Consider the following 12,732-nt stretch of genomic DNA (forward strand, 5'->3'; position numbering starts at 1 on the left):
ACCTTACAGTTTCTCCATTATAGCTTCCAATTGTTTCATGAATGATTCCATGATTCTTACCTTCACCACCCTGTCTGAGAACTCATTTTAAATATTGGTCCTATTTGTGTGAAGAAAAACCTGAGTCCTAAATTTGCCTTTTATTAAGTTTCTACTCTGGTGGTTTAATTTTAAGATACCTTTTCAATATCATTAACCATCTTACATGCCTCAATAAGATCTATTCTCTGAAAATAGGTTGTGTGCCATTATCTTCTATTTGTTCTATAAGGCTAAGTTAACAGCAGTACCTACTGATTTGGAACTCATTGGCCAAGGTTTTGCTTTGAGAATAATGGTGAGGCTAACAGTGCTCATTGTAATTATGGAGTAAGTTCGGAAAGTAACTTTCAGAGTTTGCACAGTTAAACACAGAAATTGGGAAGTTGTTGTCCAAGTTATCCAGCTCCTCCACAGGCTGCACTATAACAGTACCTCTCCATTAGACTCGGCATTGAAAGTGTGAAGTTGTGGTACTTACCCCCTAGTTACCCATTAAACATGGCAGAAAAAGTTAGGGCATTTAGGTGCAGGTGAAGTTTTAACAGTATGCTAAGTCATAATGACTGCCAACACCCTCTCTGGCACTGAAAATTTAATTTTACAGGTGGCGAGCCTCAGTTATACATCATTTAATTTTTTTTTTACTTTTTCTTTCTGTCTATTTCATATTCCTCTCTCTCAATCTCATTTGTTGTTCCTTCTCTGTCGATACTGAAAGTGGATAAAGCACCAGGGTCAGATGAAATGCATCAAAGGATACTGAGGGAAGCAAGAGTGGTAACTGTGGAGACACTGGCCATAATTTTCCAGTCTTCCTTAGACTCAGGGGTGGTGCCAGAGGACTGGAGAATTGCAAATGTTACACTCTTGTTCAAAAAAGGATGTAAAGATAAGCCCAACAATTACAGGCCAGTCAGTATAATTTTGGTGGTGGGGAAGCTTCTAGAAACAATAATTCAGGACCGAATCAATACTCACATGGACAAATGCGGGTTAATTAAGGAACACTAGCATGGATTCATTAAGGGAAAATCATGTTTAACTAACTTTCGGGAGGTTTTTGAAGACCTGGCAGAGAGGGTTGATGAGGGCAATGCTGTGGATGTGGCATACATGCACTTTCAAAAGGTATTTGATACAGTGCTACACAACAGACTTGTGGATACGAAATTGGCTGAGTGGCAGGAAACAGAGAGCAATGGTTAACGGATGTTCTTTGGGCTGGAGGAAGGTTTGCAGTGGTGTTCCGCAGGGGTCATTGTTGGGACCCTTGCTTTTCCTAAACCTTGGTGTACAAAGCACAATTTCAAAATTTGCGGATGATATGAAATTTGGAACAATTGTAAACTCTGAGGAGGATAATGTAGAACTTCAAAAGGTGGTGAAATGGGCAGACAAGTGGCAGATGAAGTTCAATGTAGAGAAATGTGAAGTGATCATCTTGGTAGGAAGAACATGGAGTGACAATATAAAATAATGGGTACAATTCTACAAAATTGTTACAGTGCAAAAGGAGGCCATTCGGTCCATCATGTGCAAAAGAAGAGGAACCTGGGCGTATATGTGCATAAGTCATTGAAGGTGGCAGGACAGGTTGAGAGAGCAGTTAATAAAGCATACAGTGTCCTAGGCTTTATTAATAGAGGCATAGCATACAAGAGCAAGGAGGTTATGTTGAACTTGTATAAGACACTAGTTCGGCCTCAGCTAGAGTATTGCGTCCAGTTCCGGGCGCCACACTTGAGGAAAGATGTGACGGTGTGCAGACAGTACAGAAAAGATTCAGGAGAATCATTCCAGGGATGTGGAACTTCAGTTATGAAGATAGACTGGAGAAGTTGGGACTGTTTTCCTTAAAGAAGAGAAGGCTGAAAAGAGATTCGATAGAGGTATTCAAAATCATGAGGGGTCTGGACAGAGTGGATAGGGAAAAATTGTTTGCACTTGTGAAAGGATTGAGAACAAAAGAGCACAGATTTAAAGTAATTGGCAAAAGAAGCAAAAGTGACATGAGGAAAAGCTTCTTCACGCACCGAGTGGTTAGGATCTGGAACGTACTACCTGACAGTGTGGTGGAGGCAGGTTCAATCGAGGCATTCAAAACGGAATTATACTGGATGAATGTGTAGGGTTATGGGGAGGAGGCGGGGGAATGGCATTAGGCGAGTTGCTGATTCGGAGAGCCGTGCAGACATGATGGGCCGAATGGCCTCCTTTTGCCATGTAGCAATTCTGTGATTCTGTGATTTTGCTTTCTGTACATGATTTAAATCTAATTTATACTTCCTGGTTTAGACTCAGTGGACTCAGTGAGGATTCTTCAAACTGATTGGTTGAAAGGCCAGAGTGTTGCTTTCCCTGTTCACACATGCCTGTAGAAGATCCTGCAGTGGACCAGGTGTTTGATGACAGCAAGTCACCTCTCTTAAGACTGCAAAAAGTCAATGGGCATCTGTCAGCACAGTGAACGGCAAACGCCATTACTTAGCTCCTGACTGCAAAATCTGGACCATCATTTCTAATATACAAAATATATATTAGTACCAACACTGACACCAGCTTTTATTCTCATCTCATAAGCAATAGGACAAAACCCTGTGTCATATGGATTCTTTTTCATGAATATTAGTGCATTAGCAGTGTCAATGCGCATGATGAGTTGGAGGATATACTATTTTAAAGTGACAGAAGCACTGTATTATGTAAGATTACAGTACAGTTGATCTCCCATTTATGGATAAAAAAAATCTCTCCATGCAACTGTCACTCTGCTAATTTCACAATCCCTTATTATTTTGTGTGCTGTTCTCTCTCCTTCCCTTCAGTCGCCTCTCATTTTACTCATTGTGGTATTTGCCTCTATCCGTCTCTATTTCTGATTGTTAACATGTCACCTGTGTCGCTTCTCTCTTTTATATGTCTCCAGTGTCAGTGTATCACACATACATGTTCCTTTACCAATGGACTCAATGGTTTTGTTGCCAACTCAGACCCTCACTGGCAAACAACTCAGGCCAAAGAACTGGGGCTGGATTGTTGTAGTTCCATTCTCATCATTAGCAATGCTCTGCACCAACAGCAACTTTTCATGAAATTACTCCTAGTATTTATCAGTTACCATTCCCAATACCAAATTGTACATAGATGGATAGGAGCCAGCATTGAATTATAGAATAATACAGCACAGAAGGAGGCCATTCGGCCCAGGGAGTCTGTGCTGGCTCTTTCAAACAGCAATTCAGTTAGACCCACTATCCCACTTTTTCCCATATTCTTGAATTTTGTTTTGCTTTCAAGTATTTGTCTAATTTCCTTTGAAAGCTACTGTTGAATCTGTTTCCACCACCCTATCAGGCAGTACATTCCAAATCCTAACCACTTGTTGCGTAAAAATGTCTTTCCTTAGGTTGCCTCTGATTCTTTTGCCAATCAACTTAAATCTGTGCCCTCAGATGATCGACCCTTCTGCTATTAGAAACACAGTGGCGCAGTGGTTAGCACCGCAGCCTCACAGCTCCAGGGACCTGGGTTCGATTCTGGGTACTGCCTGTGTGGAGTTTGCAAGTTCTCCCTGTGTCTGCGTGGGTTTCCTCCGGGTGCTCCGGTTTCCTCCCACATGCCAAAGACTTGCAGGTTGATAGGTTAATTGGCCATTATAAAATTGCCCCTAGTATAGGTAGGTCGTAGGGAATTAGAGGGACAGGTGGGGATGTAGTAGGAATCTGGGATTCGTGTAGGATTAGTATAAAAATGGGTGGTTGATGGTCGGCACAGACTCGGTGGGCCGAAGGGCCTGTTTCAGTGCTGTATCTCTAAACTAAACTAAACATTCTCTCTTTACTTATTCTAAACACTTCAAAAATCTTCTAGCAAATCTCTCTTCAGCCTTCTCTGCCCTAAGGAGAATAACTGCAGCTTCTCCAGTCAATCCACATAACTGTAATCCCTCACCCCTGCATGGAAGTGGGGGTGGAGACAAACTGTGGGAGAGGTGCAACAACATGGGTAGCTGAGAGGAAAGAGAGCTTGGGAGAAGGGTCAAGGATAGGAAGACCGGGGGCTGCAACTGTGATATGTTAGATTTGGAGCAACAGTGGATGGAAGAGGGGCCACAGAATGGGAATGGAGGTGGGATGCACTGGTGTTGGGAGTAATTGTGGAAGATGAAGAATGTAATCACTGGAGTCTGAGAGCATAATGCAATTTCAATCTAAAGTCTGGTAGGACGTTGATGGCTGCTGTGCTCTGGCAGCACTCATGAGAAGCTGGGGTGCAGGTGTGGGAATAGGAGTGCGGCCTGGTGACATCTGGGGAGTTGGGTTCTTCAACCTGCAAATTCCTAGAGGTATGGGAGCCTTTCAGATGCAGTCCAGATACTGACAGAACTCAGAAGGCTGTGGGGGTTTGGGAGACTTGGGACATGTACACAGTCAGAGAGCAGGTTGAGGGCACCATACACTATGGGTTGGGAATGCTGTGCTCTGCACTAATTAGGAAGCAATGAGTAGAATGGTGTATGGAAGTGCTCGGGTAGTTGCAGTGGAGGGGGGCTGAATGGTAGGAGCATGGAGAGATAGACTGGGTCTGGAAGCACTAGGTGGGGAAATGGGGTTTGGCAGCAGCAATGGATTAGCTGGAAGAACTGAGTGGGGTAATGGGGATTCAGGAGGGTTGGGCTATGGTACAAGGACTGCAACGGTTCAAGAAGGCAGTTCACCGCCACCTTCTCAAAGGCAATTAGGGATGGGCAATAAATGCTGGCCTAACTAGTGACGCCCACGTTCCGTTAAAGAATAAAAAAGGAAGCAAACTAAGACACACCTGGGCCTTGAGTATAAGTCCAGATTCCGCCATACATTACAAAGACAAGAATGTACTACTGCTTGACCCAAAACTACCACTAACCACAATATTGACAGAGTCAGGAAATGGGGTGTGCAATAGTGGTTAGTAGGCTAGCAATACACTGCACCTTTGACAATGCTTAACCCCAATGCACACTTGCTAGCAGAAATGAGCTTACTCCCGACAGTAATTATACCAGGATGCCAAATTACAATTAAAGTTCCACACGACAGTGGTTGCTAAACTCTAGTCCAAGCTTATTAATATAGGAAATGAAACTCAGTTTAACATTAATTTACACAATATTAGAGTTGTTACTTCCATGATTTTTGCAGGCACATCTGTTAATACAATCAGTCTATTCACAAAGTACTATCTAGAGTAGTTCAGGATTGTGGTATTTTGCTAGTGGTGGCTAGTTACATGGGGGATAATATTTGTGCTGGGACTGTTAATTATATATGAATTTAGTTTAATTGTATGCAGGTAATGGGCATTAACCAGGGATCCACTTGTGCCCCTATAAATAGACACAGATTGAAACAATGGTTGTTGGGCTGGGAGGTACTTGCTTGTAATGTGTAACTCTGTAAATAAATACTTATAAAAATGTGTAAAGATTGGCTGTAGTTCTATCCTTCCCCAACTGGCTTTCTGGAATATTAACATGGTAGCAGAGAATGGTTGCCTAAAAGTAAAGGTTGGAAGCTAAGAAAGGTTTCTCTAGCTATTTCTCGGATGTTACTTGTATCCTCTATGGTGAAGACCAATGCAAAATACCTGTTCAATTCATCTACCATCTCCTTATTTTCACTTTTTATAGGACCGATGCTTATTTTATTAACTCCTTTCTTTTTTAATTATCTATAGACATTCTTACTAACTGTTTTTATATTTCTAGCTAGCTTTCTCATGTACTCTAATGTTTCCCTCCTTATTAATCTTTTCATCATTCTTTGCTTTTTAAAAAAATATTCTGTTCAATCTTCTGACCTGCCACCCATCTTTGCACAATTAGAAGCATTTCTTTAAGTTTGATACTATCTTTAACTGTTTTAGTTAACCACGGGTTGTTGATTCTGCCCTTGGAATTTTTCTTTCTCGTTGGAATGTATCTATTCTGTGCATTCTGAAATATCCCCTTAATGTCTGCCACTAAATCTCTATTGACCTATCCCTTAACCTAATTTGCCAGCTCACTTTAGCTAGCTCCACTTTCATGCCCTCATAATTGCCCTTATTTAGGTTTAAAATACTAGTCATAGACCCACTTTGCTCTCCATCAAATTAAATGTAAAATTCAGCCATGTTATGATCGCTGCTGCCTAGGGGTGCCTTCACTGTGAGGTCATTAAATAATCCTATCTCGTTGCACAATACCAGGTCTAATATAGCCTACTCTCTGGTTGGCTCTAGAATGTGCTTTTCTAAGAAACTGTCCTGAAAACATTTTATAAACTCTTCATCTCGGCTACCTTTGCCCATCTGATTTTTCCAGTCTATATGTAGATTAAAATCCTCCATAATTATCTTGGTACTTTTCCGACAAGCTGCCATTATTTTTTCCTTTATACCCCATCCTACCTTCTGGTTACTTTTAGGGGGCCTGTACAACAAGACTGCAGAGTAAGAAAGAGCAGTGTAAGTACTAATAGTGGATCCAGAAGTGACACTTGCATCAGAACCAATCACAGATCAGAAAAAGTGCAAGAGGGAGATCTTGCAGTCATAGTCTTGACAAACATAAAAGTGCAAGTAGAAGCCATAGCTTGATTAGATCAGATAATTAAATAAAGGTCCCAGTACAATCTCAAAATGGATCTAATTGCAGAAGTCCTCATGATCATGAAGATTTGGTAGATGTCAATAAACTTGAAGATAAACAATAGGAGAAGCAAAACAATGGGAATTAGATCGTTTGAGAAAGTTTTGAGTTTATTCTGAGGTACGAGATTGGGGCAAACAGCTTTTTCACATAGATAGATTCGTACTGAAAAAGTCCTTGCAGTTGGGACTTTCAAGGTTAAAGCAAAGCTAGTTGCTTGGGTTTTGAAGAGCAACCAGGTGATACAGATGTCACAGTGGGCCCTCCCCCAGCTGGAAAAGTAATTTTGAAAATCTTTTTAGCTCTTTTGGCCACATAGTCAAGCGAGTGTAGATCAATTGTCATAAAAGCCACCTTTCTGCAGAGAAGTGTTTCTGAAAACACCCAAAGAGGCTGTAGATGCAGAAGGAAAGCTATGAAATCTAAGCAAATTCATCTACAGCCTAAATGATAGTTCCAGAGTCTAGTATTTATTGGCAAGATCTGTTTTGCTGAAAATAATAGATCCTACAATGTCTTATTGGTACCACAGGAGAAAACTTTCAGGCATCCTTATGATGCATGTTGATGATTTCTTACAGGGTAATACTGCGGAATTTGAGAAATGTGTTATTAATAAGATTAGAGTAGAATTTAAAATTGGCAGCCAGCCTTGTGCAGCTTTTAAATATATCGGTTTAGATATTAAGCAGAAGTAGGTCTGGAATAACTTTAAATCAACAATCTTATTTAGAGAGTGTCACTCCTACCCTGATTAATCGCACTAGGCCCTCACAGAAAGATGATGTTGTATCTAAAGAAGAGGCAGAGCAATTGCAAAGTTTGATTCGTTGGTTGAACTGGCTGTGGGCTCAGACTAGAACAGATGCTAGTTTTGACCTGTTGGAGTTGAGTACTAAAATCAAGAATGTTTTCTTTCTTTCTTCTTTTGGGCCTCCTTATCTCGAGAGACAATGGATACGCGCCTGGAGGTGGTCAGTGGTTTGTGAAGCAGCGCCTGGAGTGGCTATAAAGGCCAATTCTGGAGTGACAGGCTCTTCCACAGATGCTAGTTTTGACCTGTTGGAGTTGAGTACTAAAATCAAGAATGTTTTAAGGGCAAATAAAACATTAAAAGCATTCAAAAGGGAATTAGACAGTTATATGAAAAGGAAGAATGTGCAGGGTTATGTGGAGAAGGCAGGGGAATGGGACTGAGGGAACTGCTCCTTCAGAGCGCCAGTGCAGACATGATGGGCCGAATGGCCTCCTTCTGCGCTGTAACAATTCTGTGATTCTGTGAAGTAGCCACATCCTGATCCATTCTGTGGTCACAAATGAGATAGGGGGCCATGTGTCTCCGAACAGAGGCTAATGCAAGAGATTTTTACATTAAAAGGTAGCTCTCTGGAGAGAGCAGGGAAGCGATCACAAGAACATCACAGAAAATCAGTCCACCAAGGGCTGTGAAAAGATGTCCAGCCAACAAAAGGAAGGAGCTGCTACGAATTCTGTACTTCAACTTGATACAGCAGAGAACTGAAAGTGACCACTGCCTACAGTCTGAAGTCTTAACCACTAGAAAACTACAAACACCCAGGCCTGCAACTTTAAAATAAACTGTCCACCGAGAAGATTCAACAGGTTTACCATGAACCCGAACACCTACCTCACTTCAAACCACTTACCCTTTTCCTCTCTGTCCATCTATTCGCGCGTGTGTGTGTGTGCCTGTGTGTGTGAGTGATGTGTGTGTGGGTGCAATTGTGACCATTTCATGAATCATGTAAAAATAGTTATCTTTTGTTTAACCTATGAGAAAACCTGTCACTGTCTTTTTATTTGGCAATTAAAACACTCAGGGGCTAACTCATCATTTTAAACAAAACAGGATTGCAGTCAGTTGGGAGGTGAACAATGGAACCACCCATACTCCTTACCACCTGGCTGTAACACCATCCTTAGGTGGCCAAAAGAATATCAAGCTAGTCATTTTTAGTGATGTTTCACATGCTAATCTTCTTGATGGGTATTCTAGTGCAGCTGGTTTCACAAAATTTCTTATGGATGAAAATGAGAAATGTCCTTTAGTTTGCAAAGCTAAGAAAATAAAAAAAATAGTGTTCTTAAAAGAACTTTGGCTGCTGAAACACTGTCTTTTGTAGAGGCAGTGGATCTGAGATTCGATTTTTGTGAGATTCTGTACGATGGGTCTACTGAAGATAGTATATACATTGAATGTTAGGTAGATAATCGTCCCTTGTGGGATAATGTGCACTCTGAGAAATGTACATGAGAAAGGGTTGCAGATTGACCTGGCTACCTTTAAACAAATGCTGGAGAGAAAGGAAATCACTAAACTTAAATGGATGGATGTATATCATCAACTTGTACAGCAAAGGGCTGGATTTTATGTTGCTGCTGCTGGCGAGTACGGCAGCGGCCGTAAAAGATGGCAGCCCGCACACGCGGGCTTTACTTCGCAGAGCAACCGCAATCTTATACGCGGCAGTTCATTAGCATGGCCAGGGCGGACCACCACCGCCCACACCCCCCCCCCCCCCCCCCGATGACATGGAGGGATGGACCAGCCATACCCGGTAACAGTGTCTGGCGCCACTGCGCAGGCGTTGGCACCATTTATAAAGGGCTTCAAGCCCTTTAGGTACATTCGCATTTTTAAAGTCAAAGAATGTGGAAAAGTGCAGTTAAACACGGTATCACATTTTCACTCCCTTCACCCACACCCCCAAGGAAGAATCGATTAATAAATTGGACATGTCCCCCCCCCCCACCACTACAAAAAGCTTTTTGCAGATCCCGACCTTTAATAACTTCAACCCCCAACCCCTTCCTGCCATTCCCCCACCAATCCAAAGAATTTGGCCCCGCTCCCCCCTCCCACACTGAGAAACTTACCTCCTCCCCCGTCCCCACAGGTGTTGCGCCATGTTTCTGGGACGGGGATGTGAAGGCGCGGCAGTGCCGGCCACTAGGTTGAGGATTGTGGCGACGCTTCAGGAGGCGATGGGAACTTCATTAATGCAGGTGAGTTAATTTATTTGAATATTTAAATTACGGTCCCTTTGCCAAGTCCCTTCTGCCCCCACCCCCACCCACCCCTCCTGCACATCCCCCACACCAAAGTATATGCTTACATATTCATGAAAGGCTCAGATTTTATAGATCCTCATAAACAGAGCAGAATAAGCCTGGTGCTTTTCCATCCTTACATAGAAGCTGCATATCACTTACTCTGACTGGCATATGTCCCATTGAAGCCTTTTTCATGTTTATGGTGCTGTTAAAGAGGGTGGGATAAGGAGCCACAGCGATAAAGGAACTTCTTACTGCTGGTAGCTTGATCTGTGCCATTTTTCTGTTGGCACTGGCTTAAGATGGGATTCCATGAGACCGGTGTCAGTGGGGCATCTCCTTGCATTCACACAACTAAAAACCCCTTATACTGATGGCAGACTCATGCAGTGTTTTATTTTGTGGTGAGACATTTTTAAAGGAGTCTGATTTAGTAGTTTATACACTAGGCGCCAGTCTCCTGGACTCTGAACTAAAATGGTGCCATTATAAAAGCTAGCTTAGATCTGCAGAATTTTGATTTATTTTACATGTTGTGTTCCTGTACTTTATTTCAGATTTATAAATCTAATTATTCAGCATCTCTCCTACTTGTTCCATGGTCTTCATTCTAACCTCTTGCATTTTAAACTGTCTCTAACAATTAAAGAAGTTAATTTCCTTGCTGGCAGGCGATAAAAGTCAGTACAGAGCAGAAATCATGAGGATCCAATACTGACATCGAGCCTTTTCTAGCTGTGAGCAGGGGTGCAGAATCAACATTACACAAAGTCACAGCCCTGATTCCAAGCTACGCTCACGGCTTGCAAAACTCTGCACAGTGAATCCTCACCATTTCTGTCGTTCTACGTAAACACACCTGGAAGGACAATCATCCATATTGCACTCTTGTAGTTTGGGCTTGGGTTTTTTATTTTCTGGATAGTAATTGCAGGAATGCTCAGGAACAACACGACCAGAACGTATATCCACACACTCTGCAGAGCTAAGCTGATAACCTAAAAAGAGATGGATAAAAATAATTGGTAAATGAGACACCTCATATGGATACTGGCTGTAAACTAACGTTTGTGATACATTTTTAAATAGGGGGCTTCCCCTTAACCCCACCCCCGCCTTGGCAAAGATTGTTAAGGTGGTTGAGTCATAAGGACAAAAACAGCCCCAGATTCTGCAGAAAGTTCCTAGATACAATCAACCAATCACACGGAGTTAGCTGATCTCAACTGCAATGGTAAGATACCACAATTGCACCAATAGAACCTTGGTTAGGAAGGGGAAAATCTGCTAGATCTCCCATTCCTGATCACTATCTAATCACTGTTGCTGGAAGTCTGTGTGAGCCTCCATCAGGTTTGGCTACAGTAGGGGCAATTTTGATCTAACTTCCTGGTCTTGAAACTGAATTCATTGGACAGCAAAATCAGCCAGGGTGTAAACCCAGTGTTGCATCGAATCCTGGAGGTTTCCCAATGGGCTGGTTAGGTTAAAATTGCCACCCAATGTGTTCTCTCCACCACCCCCACCCCCCCCCCCCCCCCCAACACCCCCACCCCCCATGGTCAGTCCGCTGATATTTACTGCCAAACACAGACATGAAGGGCCACTTGAATGAGTTGCTAGGGGCCGAGCACCAAAGAGTCAACACTTTCAACAGGAGAGAGGGGCAAAAACTGGGGAAAGGAAGAACAAAAATGTTTTGGACACAAATGTACTTATCCTTAATATTAAAGGTTTGAAGATAGGCTCCATTTAAAAAAAAAGTCAATATATAAAAACACACAGGACTTCTGAAATGATTTGTTACCTCCCCCACAAGTCGCAGTACATGGATAGAAATCGGTTTCTCTCCACTGGTGGCTGATTGGTTGATAGAACATGAATTGGACTATACTGTCCCTCGAAGAAACGTACCTAGTCTGTAACAAAGGATGAAGAAAATAGTCGTTTGGTAGTACAGAACTTGAGTATTGCTGAAAATAGAGACATATTGTCGAAACTTTTTGTTTTGCACTCTTCAGGACAATTCACTAGAATACCAATGTAAGGGAAGCAACAAAATTATGCTGTATGAGAAGAAAGTGTTGATTGGTTAGCAAGTGGACTCTGATTGGTAGAGGCATTGCCATGGAGAATGCACCAGTTTATGATGAATGACAGTTAACTGCCAAGCTTTGTTTGAAATTTATACCAGGCAACTTGACTCTGATTGGTCAAGACATTGCCCTGAGGAATGAACCAGCAAATGGCTTTCACTTGTTTTGTTTAGCTGAAACAGCCTGTGCATCCTTCATGGCAGTGCCTCTACCAATCAGAGTCCACTTGGCAACCAATCAGCACTCTTCTCATACAGTAAAAAATTGTTGCTTCCTTTACATTGGTATTCTTGCGAATTGTCCTGATGAGTGCAAGACAAAAAGCTTTGATGAAGAATATGTTGATTAACTATGCTTGCTCATTCAAACTGTGTCAGATATTGACAGAGGGCCTTAGATAGGCAAAGAATAACCTAATGATTCATCTGAGTTAGTGGTTGGGAATTCTGAGGTAGAGGAGTTGGTATATAAAACCACTGGCCTGGAGTTTCCACGACATTTGCGCTGGCTTCCTTCACCATAATTTGCCCAAAATGGCCCAAACCAGCAAAAAGGATTGAGGAATTTCAAACACAAATTATGTCCAAATCGAGTTTCTGCAATTTTTTGATGCTAGTTTAAAAAACATTGTGAAGGTGGCCCCACCCACAGAATTGGTCACGTCCCCAGATTGAATTAATCACAACTGGAAGATTTCGCTAACTATGCCCATTAGAGTCCCATCAAAGGAGCTCTTAAAATTAAGTGCTCTTTTATTTAGGTGCAAGGAAACAATAAACATATTTTAAAAGCTTTTATATATATTTTTAAATTCACTAATAAACTGATTACTATACAACAACATAATAA

The 12,732-nt window shown here is 41.9% G+C and overlaps 1 protein-coding gene across 5 annotated transcripts in view; it reads right to left on the reverse strand.

Moving 5' to 3' along the window:
- Positions 1 to 12,732, reverse strand: part of adamtsl3 (ADAMTS-like 3) — a 723,872-nt gene that overhangs the window by 206,610 nt on the left and 504,530 nt on the right. For all 5 annotated transcript variants that reach the window (XR_010969700.1, XR_010969699.1, XM_068017734.1 and 2 more), the window contains exons 10-11: positions 11,595 to 11,706; positions 10,647 to 10,785 (exon numbers count right to left, since the gene is read on the reverse strand). Coding sequence is in view for 3 of the 5 variants with exons in the window: in XM_068017734.1 (XP_067873835.1) it covers positions 10,647 to 10,785; positions 11,595 to 11,706 (251 nt within the window). In the remaining 2 variants the exon portion in view is untranslated. The remainder of the gene's footprint in view (positions 1 to 10,646; positions 10,786 to 11,594; positions 11,707 to 12,732) is intronic.

Source organism: Heterodontus francisci, chromosome 38 (assembly GCF_036365525.1).
Source record: "Heterodontus francisci isolate sHetFra1 chromosome 38, sHetFra1.hap1, whole genome shotgun sequence".
NCBI lineage: Eukaryota > Metazoa > Chordata > Chondrichthyes > Heterodontiformes > Heterodontidae > Heterodontus > Heterodontus francisci.